Source organism: Mustela nigripes, chromosome 4, assembly GCF_022355385.1.
Source record: "Mustela nigripes isolate SB6536 chromosome 4, MUSNIG.SB6536, whole genome shotgun sequence".
Taxonomy (NCBI): domain Eukaryota; kingdom Metazoa; phylum Chordata; class Mammalia; order Carnivora; family Mustelidae; genus Mustela; species Mustela nigripes.
The window spans coordinates 169,838,138-169,853,445 of NC_081560.1; the positions used below are offsets into that span (position 1 = coordinate 169,838,138).

The window sequence follows — 15,308 nt, forward strand, 5'->3', positions numbered from 1 at the left end:
TAAACCTAAAGCAGCAGTGGTTTCCCGAAGTTGTGAAGTCATCCCCACCTCCATTGCTATCATGCCTGCTCTCACTATAAATGGTCCTTCTTCATTACTTGGCTCCGACGATATGAATGCCTTCTCTCTTATACACTTGAGGAAAAATACTCAAATTGCAAAGTTGGTAAAGCCACGTGATCACGAATCCTGAGTTGCGCACCATATTTTTCAAGCACCTTCAAGTGTATTCAATGCATTCATACCCACTTTACCCTATTTGGAATTGTGACAACCCAGGAAGACTGAGGGCTGGGGACAGCAGGGTCTGAATATGTGCAGCAGCACAGGTCATCCCATGTGATGCTCACGGGAACCGTGAGATAGAATTACCAGCAGCCGCATTTTGAAGATAAGGAAAACAGAAACTTGGACTGAGTGGCTTTGTGGAGCTCAGATAGGGAGTAAGTGGACAAGCTAATAAGCATATGTGAACCCACTTATCTCAGGCGCTTTACAGGAGAATATGAAAATCTTTAAGCAGAAGAGGGAAAAAATAGCATGAATCCGTGCCATTCACCCAGGACTCTGCACAACGCTTTATACACTGAACCACTTCTATTCACTACAAACCTGTCTCACAGCTATAGCCCAGATTCTATGGACGAAGAAACCGATGCGTAGACCAAACTTCATTGCTGACGATAACAGAGAGCTGGAGTTCACACTCAAATCCATCTGATTTACAGTGTGCTTTTACAAACACAGCTCTGAATTTCTCAACACGAAGAGGCTGGGTTTCGAGCAACAGAATATGTACATGTTACCTTGGCTTCTGACACAGTCAAGCCTCATTCGTTTGTACCTGCCAATGCGGCATATGGGATAATTTAGAGTTGGGCCAACTTCGTATTCCTTTGGAACGACAAGTTTGTTAAGCAGATAAATACTACTTAGGAAAACAAGCCTCATTTTGGGCAATCGACAGCAAGCAGACAGTTTCTTATGCATTGTTGATCCGTGACAAATGTGGGAGGCATAAATTCCAGGAGCAGGGCAACTTCCCGATGCTGGTGTGTTAATTACCGACAGTTGTCAATTACTCACTCTCCCAGCTCCATAAGGACTGCCCACCAGGGAACCCCATAGTGGTTTTGCATATGTTCCAGAGGCTGTTACATATTTAAATATGACTAAATTGCCAGTTCTTTAAAAATGAAATTTCGTGAATCAGAATTTTCACAAGTCACGCCCCTTTCCTCTCTGTAGCGTCCTCCTCCATGAGAAACAATGCTGTCTTAACCGCTCGACACTCGAGGGCACAGTAAGTACAGAGAGAATGAAATGATTACCTATTCCTGTAGTTTCATTGCCCATTTTCCTTCCTGCCCTCGCCCTCTTTTGGCGAGAGTGTCAGAGCAGGGTTCTACGTGTTTAGGAACAGGTTCATTTGATTTGCAGAAGCGGTGACTTTATTGGCCCCCTACTGCTTGGCATTATCAAATGCCACTTGAGTGGAGAGCTGTGCTTTGTAATTCATCTTTGGCAGCCTGGCCTTCTGGTTTATCTTGAGGAATAAAAACCTGCCAAAGCAGAGGTAATCCGGGACAACAGGGGATGGAGCTGGAGTGGCTCTGCTTATTCTCTTCTTGTGGCCAACGCGCTTAATCTGTGAAAATCCCATTTGTCGTGTCTTTTTACTTTTCTTGCCTTCATCGGCCCTGCCGAGATGGTCACCCTGACGTTTCGGTTTCTGGTACCATTCACTGCTCGTTTTGCTCTAAGCCCGAGTAGTCCATCTTTGTGGGTGTCTTGGTGCCCCTCTAGGCATAGGGCACTTTCCTAAAGTGCTCTTTTGTGAGGTTTCAGCTTCTATTTCTTGGAACCTCTAGCCTCTTACTTTGGATGTCACTTTGGAAATTAAGGAAGCAGTGTCAGTGCCCAGAATACGGATTGTGTGTGTACTTGTGTGTATATGTATGTGCATATGTGTGTATAAGGTCTGGGGTTCCATTCAGGATAGGGAGGACAGGTTTATGTTGCCAGACAACTTCAGTGTTCATAGCATGTGTTTATTTGTGTGGCATGGGTGGCGCTGAGGGTTGGCGCAGGACGGGGAAAAGTACTACCCTCAATGAAGACATGCCTTCCCGTGAACACAGTTTCTGACGAGGACATTCCTGTGGGAATGACACATCACACATCACGGATTCTGTCTTCCTTTGGGGGAAAGACCTGCTACCTTACTTACCTTTCTGAATTCTGCTCAAAAATGCTGAGTGAGTTGAGAAGCTACTTATGTTTCTTTGTGGCTCATAGGGGGAGTGTGATACCGGAAGTCTCAAAGGATTAGTTATTATTTCTTATTCTCTGATCTCCTAGGGGCCAAAACGCCATTTTGATTAGGCTTTAAATAAGAACTGCTACAGCTCAAACCTCAGGCCATCACAAAGCCCATCTGCACACTTACTGTGCCGCCGGGTGATAGTGTCAGGGCGCTGCCTTCCTTCTCCTATCTCACTCCGCTGGTTCATACAGGCTATCTCCCACCTCCTTGGATAACACACTGATATGTCTCTACCTGCCCACTTCCTTGGTTTTTTGGATGGCACCTCTAGATGGTTCTCTTCTAGCCCAATCTTCCATTCATGGGCTCCACACAGAGGCTAACCTGAGAAGACCCATGAACAACAGTTACTGCTGGTTTCTGACTCTACTGCCCATTGGGAGATGACCCCTTCCGCCCTCTTGGTCTCAGACTTCAACTACAAATGCAAGGTGTCAAAATCTGAAGAGAATAAAAATTATGAATCAACAAGCGTGGCAAGAAAGAGAACGTATCTGTGACCATCATTGCTTTGCGCTTTGGACATAAGCTGTTTTTCTGCTCAAAAGAGAGGGTTGCAGCCAGGAGAAACATATACTCAGAGGGAGAAAGTCCAGGGGTGACTTTGTAATCAAGGAGCCCGCTCCCCACCAAAATGCCCAAGTTTCTTTTCTTCCCTACTGACTTAACCAGGCAGCACTTCTCTCCTAAGGAGAGAGTAGCCTTAAGTATAATTAGCACATTCTGCGTCCTTTAAGAAATAAGCCCGGGAAGGGAGAGCATTTTTCTTCTCTACCTCCTACGCTGGATTGTACGAGGCACCTTTCCCCAAGAAATCAAGGTCTAAGCGCATCAGCACAACTGTTGAGCTTTCTCTTTCAAAGAGGCGGCACTCGTCCGTGCAGAAGACACAGCATGTGCCAATGAACAAGCACGGCTCGTCGGTATGTCTTCCTCATGCTGCCCACTGTGCTCAGTCATGCACACATTCAGTGCGTCCCAAATTTGCCAGCCAGGTGGCTTCACTCCCAACACGACCCTTTCCACTTGGCTGGGGTGAACTGTCATTGTCCATTAAGCCAAAGCGCTCTTCATCATCATTAATTAATATTCCCTTCCCAGAGGAGGGAGGATATTTTCCAAAGCTGTCAGACCCCCCTCTCATCATCCACACCAGACGAAAACACCAGGAATCACGCGTCTCAGACACATTCATCCTGTCTCCTTTGCTCTGGCGGCCATCAGGCATGCTGTCTTCTGTGTCCTATCCCACGTGATGCCACTGGGGCATTTGTGCTATTCAGGGATGACAGAATTTTAGGACGCTTGTTTCTAGGCGTCTCTTACGGAAACACATCCACCGGACAAAACTGGACAAAACTGGGAGGCACAACGACAGCACTGCCTGAAGTTAGCTATAACTGCGGACTCAGGACCTGGGTCAGAGGAGGTGAAAAGGTCCAGAGCTATCATTTGTGGAGTCTGCTTCTGTTGGCTTTTTCCCAAGACTGTTTTCTTTTGCTTGTCTGCTTTCCTCTACTTCTAGGTAAAGTCTAATACTGCTTATCCTACCCTTCAATGACTTTCAGTCTAAGGGTTATGGCTGGGCCACCATCAAATACAAGTGCAAATCCTTCCAGAGACACAAATAGTTTGTTAAAAGTTCTGCATACTCTAGGACTCACATCCTAATTCTCCCACTTAGCTAGCTTCGTAATCTTGCAAAAATGATAGCATTTTCTGCCTCCATTTACCTATGTTTAAAGTGGAAGTAATGATAGTCGCAGCATCATAAAATTAATATATGGAATGAATTAAATAATTATGGAAGGTTCTTTACACAGTGCCTGGCATATACTGGCACCTGAAATATTATCTGTTGTTATTATGACCTTTCATTGACAAAATCACTATTCAGCATTTTTGCTCTGTGTCCAACTTTCCCGCCATGACTCTTCTGAGTGTGGTTCATGGTGGTCAACTGACACTGAAGGAGAATTCTGGTATTTTAATGATTAAACTATGCAAGATGGTCACCCAACATTCTGTCCCCAATATTTCCCTATGTCATCACATGCATACATGTATCTCTAGGGCAGAGAGAGCCACATTTATTATAAGTTTCCAATGTGTGTATGTGAACAAAATTATTGAATTTAAGAGAAATGTGCTTCCTTCTGCATTTCCCACACAGACTCATCAACAGTACATATCCTTGACACGCAGACTCAAACTGTTACACATTATCAGTTTGCCTTTGCTAAAATACCTTAAAGAACACACAAGAATGGCAGGTCATTGACATGGAGAAACATACAAGCAAAAAACTCACACCATCCTCCTCAGTCACCCCCAAATGTGAGCAGCCGTGCACTCCATATAGTCTATCTTTGTCACCCCTACTTCATATGTCGCTCATCTCTGCTCCTTATTAATTCATTTATGGATTTTCTTACTTTTCATTTATCTCTAAGCACTCATCGTTCATCGCAATTCTACTGGGAAATTCATGCTGGATGGTTTTCAGCTTCCTGCTAGCCAGAACAATCAGATTTAAGGAACATTTGCGCCAGGTTCCATGTCAGCCAATATTCTTTCTATCTAGGTAATCAGCAGATACGGCACCACCGTTCTGATCACATCAATTTCAATTCAAGTTGCTGCGAACTGTCAGGCTAATAAAACCAAAGACTCTTCCTCCCGGGCCCCAGGATGCAGAACACCTTTACATAATACAGTCACACCACTGCTCACAGTGATGATAATAAGAGTCAGCAGTTTCCCTACGGACAGGCAACCATGAGAGAGACACAAAAGGGAAACACAAGGATTAACCAAGAAATGATCTGCCAGGTCCAGAAGTCACCGTTTCCTCTTCTCGTTGCATACCTTTTAGCAATATCTGGATTCAGAAAACACTTCATGAAAATGGGTGTAAATAACTGAACACTCCAAACTCGTTCCTGTCCAAATCTGTCATCTTTTCCGTCATCAAGGGACCAATTAGAATGGTCTCTGTTTTGGCAGAAAACACAATTGATCCCAGAAAAAAAAAAAAAAAAAAAAGTCTTCCACAATGCTCGAAAAGAGGGAGAAGTTAAACAGAAATGAAAAAATGCAACCCAAAAATGAGAAAATGTTTTTGGGAGAACAAGGACAAAGTCAAGGCCAGGGAAGCAAACTGGGTGACTGATCTGAGGCAGCTGCTTTGACTTCTTATCAGACTCTTGAAGCTAGATATTTCCATGGCAAGTGCTGGAATCAGCCATGAAAATGCATGGCATTTCAACAAAACACACTTACAATTTAAATGTTTGCATGACATTTACAAATAAGGAAAGAAATGTGGCAATTTATACTTGTTTATAGGAAGATGACGGGTTGGTGTTAAGCAACATCCTATGGCCGTGCTAAGAGCAATATGGGAAGAAACAGGATCCGAAAGTGTTGGATATTTAAACAACGTGGGCAGATTTTAAGAGTGGTAAGAACAGAACATCGTATTGGGGCTTAATCTCATTGGAATATAATATTAGTTATGCTATCTATAATTTGTTGAGCATTGATAGATTTTTTGCACTGTTCATAGTATATACAGTAAGAAGATTAATTTAGTAATCCCCAGAAATTCTATCAAGTAGGTACCATGTATATAGCTCCATATTTTAAATAAGAAAACTGAGGCTTGGAAGTTCTTGGCTTTTCCTCTAGAATTCATACATGTGGTGTAGCTAGGATTTAAATCCAGGCAGCCTGGCTCCAAAATGTATACTTTAAATCACAATTTTATCCAACATGAATTTGAAACTAAATCACCAGAATATGTAAATATTTTCCAGAATACATGTTCCGTTGGAGGCTGAGATATATGATACTACTATATTTATCTGGAACATAAGCAGGAAAAGAGTGGAAAAACCTTGTGAATGTGTAAATAAGTCTGCAGTGCGTTTTTCCAAATATATACACACTATGTCTCATGCTGGTTTGGGCTCTGAATGGGGTATGTAAGTTCATTAATATGGCTCTATACATACAGAGAAATTTAGATACTAGAAGAAAATCCCGAAGAGCTCTTAAAGGAGAAAGGGGGTAGACAATATTAAAAGGAATTACAATGATAGGTTTTAATTTGTTAAATGAAATTGGTTTTTTTTCTTTGATATACTGGATATCATTCTCTTGCTTCTCATTATACAAACAAATCTCTTGACTCCATGAACTTGTACTCTATCAAAAGACAGCATCATTATGACTATATATATATTTGAATTGGGTTCAGAATTTCTTTTTTGTTGTTGTTGTTTCAGATAGGATACAGGTAAATGAGTACTTCCCAAATTCTGAATACATTTCGCAACAGCTCATTATAACCCATTATAAATCCTCATGGTGCAAAAGTAGACTGACAAGTGGCTAAAATCCATCCCCAAATAGCAGCATGCTTTCTACCTAGCCATGCTTTCAACATCATTCAAGTGTTGTTATTTGTTATGAAAGCTAAATGACTGAACGTATAGGATTTTCTTTTGTGCCCTAATCATTTTGAGAAACAAGGGGCCAGAGTTGTTTTAGGGAAATGAGGTAAACGCTTTTTTTTTTTTTTTTTTTTTTTTTTTTTTTGTCTCTGCCTCCCCCCTTCCCATTTAGGAGAGAAAGACTTATCTATCACTTTGTCTCACTCACAGGTCCTTGAGGAGATGGCAAATCGTGGAAGTTACCAGGTCAGAAAGATATTCAGGTCCAATGGCAGTACCTTCTAGTTCAACGCAAAGATACCCCCTCGTTAGTTCATCAGAGAGAAGAGGAGGATGCCCACTGCCCCTCTGCTCAAACTCCGACATCCTGTTTGCCCTTCAAGATTATTTTCAAATTTCATATTAGGATCATTCTTGTTCAAACCTTTCAACTGTTTGACTGCTTCCCCAGACACTCTCTCCAGGGCCCCTGAGACTTCATGGACTGTGGACTTCACCAAGACAGGATTCCTAGAGAGGCGTTGGGTGGAATGCAGATTAACCAGTCAAAATGTTCTACAAATCCTCCCCTCTCCCAAACGAAATGAGGCCATGTAAGGAACTAGGAATTAAAATGATGGAGGCCACAGCCAACCGTGGGCCCTCACCCACCGGCCAGGCACTGCCGTGGCTCAGGACTACACATGCCTTGTGACATACCTCATAGAGGTCGATCATGATGTTGCCCTCTGGACCCCTGCTGCTCTGAACGTTCTCCAAGGCCAATGTAAAATAGACCCCCCGGGTGTCTGAGATATAGAGATTGTAGGTGTCATTCTGGTTCCATTCTTGAACCGCTGCAAACACTTGATTCTCATCCGTGCTGATGACATGCATGTCCTGAAGAAAGACACAGAGAAGTAAGAAGGATGAAGACGCTTCTAGTGAACATGGCATGTGTCCAAAGAGAGCGAAATCCCATGAAGGATACCAGAATAGGCTCTTAGGCGCTGTCATGGAAGATAAAAATTTTCCCTTTGTATATTTGTGAAGTAATCATTAATTAGGCAAATGTTAACCATTTCCTTTGTCATCTGTGGGGTTAGGCAGGAAGGTCATGAGAAAATAGGGCAGAGAGATGCTTGGTAGCTTGCTTATAATTTAATCACCTCATTAGATAATTGAAGAAGACTTTCTCAAATATGCATATCTTTGGAGAATCAATCATCCTGATATACTTGCCAGGCACAAACATGGTATATGTTCAGAAGGCATATGTGGGCCAAATATGAGGGAAGGTTCGAAAGACAGAGAGAAAATAGACAAGCCCTGCTTCTCTGAGCATGGTCCATGGGCCGCCAGTATTGGCATCACCTGTGAGCTTGTCAGATACACAGAATCTCAGGCTTCACTTACTGAATCAAAAATCTGTATTTAAATAAAATCTGAGCGGTTCATATGCACATTAAAGTTTGACAAACACTCCCTAAGGCTCAGCAACTCCCAGAAGTCGCCGTGGAAAACAGTCACCTGAGAACCCCAAAGCACTCATCTTCATGTCAATGACTGTTCAAGGACTCAGCAATTTATCTAAACCCTTAACTCTGAAAAATTCAGCAGGAAACCTTAAGCGTGAGAGGAAAGAAGTAGCCTGTTTGCAGACTCTGGTAGTCCTGGAAGAAAAAAAACAAAGGCAAAGGTAATGTGGAGGCAGGGAGCAGATGTCCCTGGGGTGGGAATTCCAAATCTTTCTTCCCCATTCAGAACTCCAGAGAAGTGGATGTTCAGGGGAGGTTGGCACAGACCAGGGCTTGCTGTCTTCTGTGCATAAGCTCTTGGCAGCTGTCTACTGCCTTGAGTAAAGGCAGTAGCTTTCAAAAGTGGTGTAACTTTCAAAAACTAAAAATGAAAACAAAACAAAAAAACAGAATTACAAATAAGCATAAAGACTGAAGAACAGTATGGAAAGATTCTTGGCCTTGTGTTGCTTACTACTGAGATCTTCCCAGATGGATCTTCCTCCATCCTTGAAAAACTTCCAGAGAACTTCCAGTCTTCTCTGGTAAGAATTTCAGTGCTAGAGAGTTCTACCTAACTCCTAATCTAAATTTCTCCTTGGAATATATGCCCATGTTCTTTCAACCAAATGATTAGCAATTCAGCTTGGACCCTCTCTAAACATATAGGGATGAGTCTCTCCTTCCTTTACCATGACCACAGTGAACTCTGATGATCCCAGAAGGAAGAAGACTTTACCCACAGAGTTTCATCTTTCTCACCCCTACTTGGGTCTCACATGTCATATTCTAGAGTTTGGTAATGTTTTTATATAAAAAATACAGAGTGGGAGGCCAAAAATGAATCCCATTACTTCAATGTGGATCAATTCAACGTGGATCAATAATGCAAACTTAAGTTGGTATGCAAGTTGGCCATTGCTTATACCAGCCAAATGTCTATTTCCATTTCTTCTGATAACTGGGGTTGATGTTCTTTGAAAAACACCCTTATCACTCTCAGACAAATTTCCTCCCTGTACTTAGTCTTTGTTACTTTCTCTTACCCTTAGCACCAGAAAAGACCTTGTTGGCCTACCATTCAGAATACTCAATGTCCCCGACCACAGTGGTTAGATCAGTGATGGGTAGACAACACAAAGTCAATAAGACACAATTCTAGAATGACACTGGGATTATCAGAAATTAAAAAAAAAAAAAAAAAAAAAGAGTCTCGATCTGATGGAGGCATATCTTGGAGGGAAGGTAAGGGATGAACCCAGTCCTGAAGAAAATAGGCTCAAAAGGGAAGAGAGAGAGAGACCACATTGTGTGAAAGTCTCTGAGTCTTTGACTGGGGATAACTAAGAAGCCTTCCCTATCTGTAAACCTTTCAGTTAGAGAGGATCTACTCTAGCAGAGAGTAGAACAAAATGGTTAAAAGAATGGGCTTTGAAATAAAACTACTTGAGTTCAGATCCTCCCTCTGTAACTTAGCTGTGTAAACCAAACTCTGTGCCTGAGAATTTCTACCTACGGAACAGAGATTTTAGTATGCCCTCCCTGGAGTTGTGAGGATTACATCAGCTATTAAGTGCTAAGCACTTAGAACAGTGCCTGGCACACAGCATCTGTCCCACGTATGCTAGCTATTTTCAGTGACGCAAGTGCTTAAATCCCCTTTGCTGATGAAGCGAGGTTGATTTGGCCTTTCTGTTTGTTGCAAATGTTTGGGGGCTAACTAGTATACTTAATAAAAAGTGGTTCGTGCAAGTATTTTGCTTCTTTCTAATGGAGGGGATTAGCTATGGAAATTAGCCCAAGGGCTATTCAGCCACCGAGGGCCAAACATTCTATGGCTCCCCACTTCCTAGTTCTTTGCCCTCCCAAACCCTTATTTAGCCATTTGGAAGCCTTACATAACTACTCCCAATTCACACTCCCTCATTACCAGGATGCAGCATCCTCCCTGAATTCAAGTTAAAACACTTAAGCACAGATCTGACCCTCACATAATTACTTACCCACCTCTGTGCCTTGGGAGTGAATTTGTGCACTGGGGAACCTCTGAAGTCTGGGCCATCACAGACATCTGGGTAATAAATGCGAGGGGCTAGATACATCAACTATGTCATCCCAACTCATGCACATCTTTATTTTGTAGATTCACAACTAAAACACAGCGCTTCAAGGTCACCAAGAGTAACCTGATGTCGAGTAACATCAGATTCAAAGGGCCATCTCTAGATAGGGGCCAAGATCGGATCATTCTCTCTCCATATAACCCAATTACATCGAAGAGACTTTAAAAAAAAAAAAAAAAGTTGGTCTCAGATATCTTAATTGAAAGGTCTGACATATTTAAATGTCATCTTTCTTTTCTTGTCTACATTCTCCTCTATCAGGAGAATATGCTCTTTCTACATAAAATGGCACTTCATGTTCAATACTTTTACGGAGACACAAAATTTCAGAACAAGAAGTGACCTTTGGGATCTTCTGCTAGAGTGTTTCCCAAAATCTGTTCCATTGGACACCAGCATTGATGGACTCTAACAAACTATTTTTTTAAATGGATGCCTTTGTAAAGTGTTTTGATTAATGCTGAATTACATGTTGTTGTTGTTGTTTTACAGGACATCCTAGAGCTTTCAACACCAGTGACCTACCGCTACTCTCGAGGCGAGGGGCATAGAATGGAGTTTATTTTTTTCTTAAGCTTCTTTGGTCATAGAACCAAATTTTTGAGAGGCACCTCCGAGGACATTTTATTCCGAGTTAACATTTATCTTATTTTAAAAAAGTAACAGCGAAAGAACAAACAAAACACAGGGAAATAGAAATTGATAAGTCAGTCCGAAGCAGGTTAGCGGCAGATCTGGGCCTCCTGCTGCCAACCCCCACCCCACCCACGCCTCATGCCATCCCTCCCCCACCACACAGACAGCAGATCCATACTGATAATAACATTACCTTGCTTTTATAGAGTATCTGTCCTCTAACATGCTCAAAGCACTTTCATATGTATTGCCTCATTCATCTCCCTTGAGTAGCTCAGAATGAGCTCCAAGTAAGTTAAGGGAAACCGTCACCATGTCTCCCAGTCTGGGGGGGCCTCATGCTTTTAATAGCAGCAGCCACATTAAAGTCTCTCCATTCCCTTCTCCGTCACCATTACCATTATATTATTATTATTATTATTATTTTTAAACACAGCTCAGGGGAACCATGGTCTTTCAAGAGCGGATACAATGGCAGTGGATGATTACAGAAAATTTTAACATGAAAGTGCTGGTTTGTCTTGATTCCTTTGGTGAGCACGAGGCTTTGTTCCTTTCCAGCCAAGGCAGCCCTGGCTTTGATAGAAGGCCAGGAAATACAGGCGCCTTTCTCGCAGATCAGTGCACCCAAGCTGGGGCTATTCTTTGAAGGTGTAATGGGACTGTAACGAGGCGACTCATTGTCTTAAAGAATAAACACCTGCTTGGACCACATAATACGTTCATTTGCTGTGCTGGCTCCTATTTTTCCAGGGACAAGAGAAATTAATCATTGTGTTCTACCCTCGCACCTTAGCGGAGGCTAGGAATAGAGCGGGCTCATCTCAGGTAGCAAGGGGAGGGGACAGCAGATTCAGGTTCAAAAGATAACTTTTCCTTCCAGACTGGCTGGGTGTCCCTGGGGGCAAGGGTCGACTTGAACAAGCAACGCAGAGGATGTGTTTCCTAACACTCCAGCAATAGATCCAAAGATGGGTTTTGATTTTAAATGACCATGGGTCTCCTTGGGTCCATAGGACTTATTCTTTTGATGGTCCTCCAGTATATCAAAATTTGTAAAGGATCTGCTATTTTATAATAGTAAGCTATTAATTTATTTCAAGAGAAGAAAAGTATAATACAAAGGATGCCAGCTGGGAACTCAGGAGACCTGAGTGCTTGCCTCACTTCGGCAAAGAGCATTTGGTTTGGCCCGGACTTATTCCGCACACAGAGTATTTTCCCAGGAGAGAACGCAAGAGGAGTGACTCACATCTGCTGCTTCCTGATTTGGTCCCGATTCCCACATGCCTCCTGAGTGAGAGCATCTTCCTGCATTGACTTTAAATCTTATTTTTAAAGGCTTAAGTCTTGCAAGCTAAACTACTGCATTTGCTGGCCAATCAAAGACATAGCCATTTATTTCAGCCCTCGAAGGGGAAAAAAGAAAATAAAGCAGCTCTGTTGGACTTACTGGGGAGACATGATCATACCCCTTATGGGCCTTCCTAAAAGATAATCCAGGGTAATTTTAACAACACTCAGATTTAATTTTACATATGGACTTTACCCAATTCTCATCTAAGGCACAACTCCAAATTGTTGTGCTTGTCTTTTTGGAAAACACTTAAAGCTGAATCAAGAGCAGGGAGCACTTCAATGTATACAGTCGCAGGCATATAGTTCTGGACAATTACCACTGTCATTAATCTCTTAGCAGCTGGAAATAATAACTACTAACATGGACATTGTTCTTTGGAGTCAACAGTGCAATTTAATGTGTGTTATTATCCCGAGTGGGCTAGTGTCTCTATACTACTATGCTTAGGGGCAGAGGGACGGCCAAGAATTCTGCCTGGAAAGGCCAGAGCAACTGGCTACCGCGACCTGTGATGTCCTTGTGCTCTATCTGTCACATGAATTCCCGGCAGCTAGCTCTAGTTGGTTCAGGACAGCATACTACAAAGTTGTGGATAAAAACACAATGTCAAGAGTCATCAACACTCAATCAAAAAAAGTTCCCTATGTTCTTGGTCCAAAGGTTTCAAAGCTGAGCTGCAACTACATTTAAACCTACACTGTCCCTCTCCAACAGCCACACATACCTCCCCTGCTATAAGATCAAGGCACAATACATTAACTATTTGAGACCACAAATCCACACAGCTTTATGCTCCCGAGTTACTCTGTCCTCCACTAGGTGGCGCTCCATATTAACGCAGTTCAGAGTTTCTGGAAAGAGAGCCCAGGGATGTCAGCGGTTAAGAGGGTCTTTTCTTAAACTTTTGTCTGTCCTTATTTTCGAAGGAGTATGTCTTTGAGGAAGTCCAAAAAATTAGCTATGCTTCAGAACTCTAAAGACAACCAATGTGGTAAGTCCTTCTGAGAGACAATGTAAAGGTTGAGATGCACCGCCTCTCAATAATTAACAACAATAAAATGTTGTACTGGTATGACACAGATCCAAAGCCTACTTTCTGTCTTGCTAGAATATCCACACATACGGCTCAAAAATTTTTATTACTGAAAATCAAATGCAAATCAGTTGACAATCTATTCAGATGCTCCTACAGCAAGAATCAGAGAGAGAGAGAGAGAGAGAGAGAGTGGTTGAAAAACAGTCATGGGGGATGAGAAGAGAGAAATGAATATGAGCATCCTTGGGAAAGGGGTGCAGGCAAGAACATGGGAATGGGAGAAAATACTGAAATGAAGAGATCCATTCAGGTCGTACCTTGGGCAGAGCATATTTGGGCAGCTTCATCTGGGCAAATGCATTCCTTCGGTAGGACACATAGTAATGTGGCCGTCCTCCTGATGTCAGCTGGATCACAAACACAGAAGTAAGAGGAGCTATTATTACAGTTACAGCCGTGAATGGCAGGGGCTAGCCGCCGACCCAACAGTGTGAATGACTATTGCGGACAAGGGTAAAGAACGAGAGTTCCATTCAAAAACAACTCACACCGAGTATGTGAGTTGGTCTGAGGCCCAAGCTGAACCCACTGCATGAAAATATAATTCTTCAACCTGCACTGTAGCTCGGGAGCCAGGAAACAAGCCATTTTCAGTTTCTTTCTTCTCCTTCTCCCCTTCTCCTCCTTCTTAATGACACAAGCCTCCATGTATATTAGCTTCATGTCCATCAGGAGTCCCCAGCTGCCTAGCCCAAGACCACCGGGGAGGAGACAGGTCCCCATGTTGTACCGGAAGTGAACGGCCCGGGTCTGACAGTGCTGGAGTGGGCGCCTCTCTCCTCTGAGCCCTGAACGCTATCTGATGCCGTCCCACTGAGGCCTCTGAGTATGTCTCAGAGACAACAGTGCTGCTGACCCATTAGACAAAAGCTTGCCAGGGTCGTGGTCCAAAATCACTCTAGAGCTCTCTCTCCTAGAAGAGAACAGTGAGCCACCTCCTCCAAGTCTGTCCAGCACACACAGCCCAGTGAACCCTGTGGATGCCAGGGAGGTCAGGAAGGGGTGCGGTCTCTACTCCAGCATGAGCGCTGCTCTGCCCAGCATCAAGGGCTCCATGCCAGTCTCTCTCCTCTGCAGCCACTCTTGTTTCCCAGGTTTACTGAGATACTATTCACATATAACATATGTGAGTTTAAGAGGTATGTGACGACTTGATGCATGTGTATATGGCAGAATGATCACCACCTCTAGCCCCTCATTTAATCATGACATTCTGTGAGTGGCAATATCTTTAAAAATCTACTGTCTTGACAACCGTCATGTCTATAATACAGTGTTGTTAATTATAGTCACTATGCTGTATGTTAGATCCCCAGAAGTTATCCATTTAGCAGCTGGAAATGTGTCTCCTTTGACTCACATGTCCCCACTTCCCAATCCCTGGCAACCACCATTGCTCACTGTTTCTGTGAGCTGGTCTACATGCTCTTAATCCATATAAATATCTGGACTTGGGCTATCAGCTGGGGTGTGCATACTCAGACTTGGTCAACACATACTCTGGGCGAATGTCCACCAGACACATAAAATAGCGGCCAGAAGTTACCGCTTCCCCATCATGGGGTCAGATCACCTCATAGTCCTCATGATGGGTTACAGGACCATGTTCACAGTGGCACGGGTACAAAATATATGACACTCTAAACGCAGAAGGGAGTCCCATTTGTCAGTTATATATGGATTATAAACCACTATTAGAAAGCAGAAAAGGTTCCTGGGAGAAATGGTGATAGGGAAATGAATTATAGATCGAACCAACACATGTAACCATTTTAATGTCACTTGATAATTTGATATTGAAGTTACCAGAGTAA

The 15,308-nt window shown here is 42.9% G+C and overlaps 1 protein-coding gene across 5 annotated transcripts in view; it reads right to left on the reverse strand.

The window, feature by feature from the left end:
- The window catches only part of SORCS1 (sortilin related VPS10 domain containing receptor 1), a 503,535-nt gene that overhangs the window by 104,642 nt on the left and 383,585 nt on the right, over positions 1-15,308 (reverse strand). For all 5 annotated transcript variants that reach the window (XM_059398525.1, XM_059398524.1, XM_059398527.1 and 2 more), the window contains exons 8-9: positions 13,752-13,841; positions 7,483-7,662 (exon numbers count right to left, since the gene is read on the reverse strand). In XM_059398525.1, coding sequence (XP_059254508.1) covers positions 7,483-7,662; positions 13,752-13,841 — 270 coding nt within the window. The remainder of the gene's footprint in view (positions 1-7,482; positions 7,663-13,751; positions 13,842-15,308) is intronic.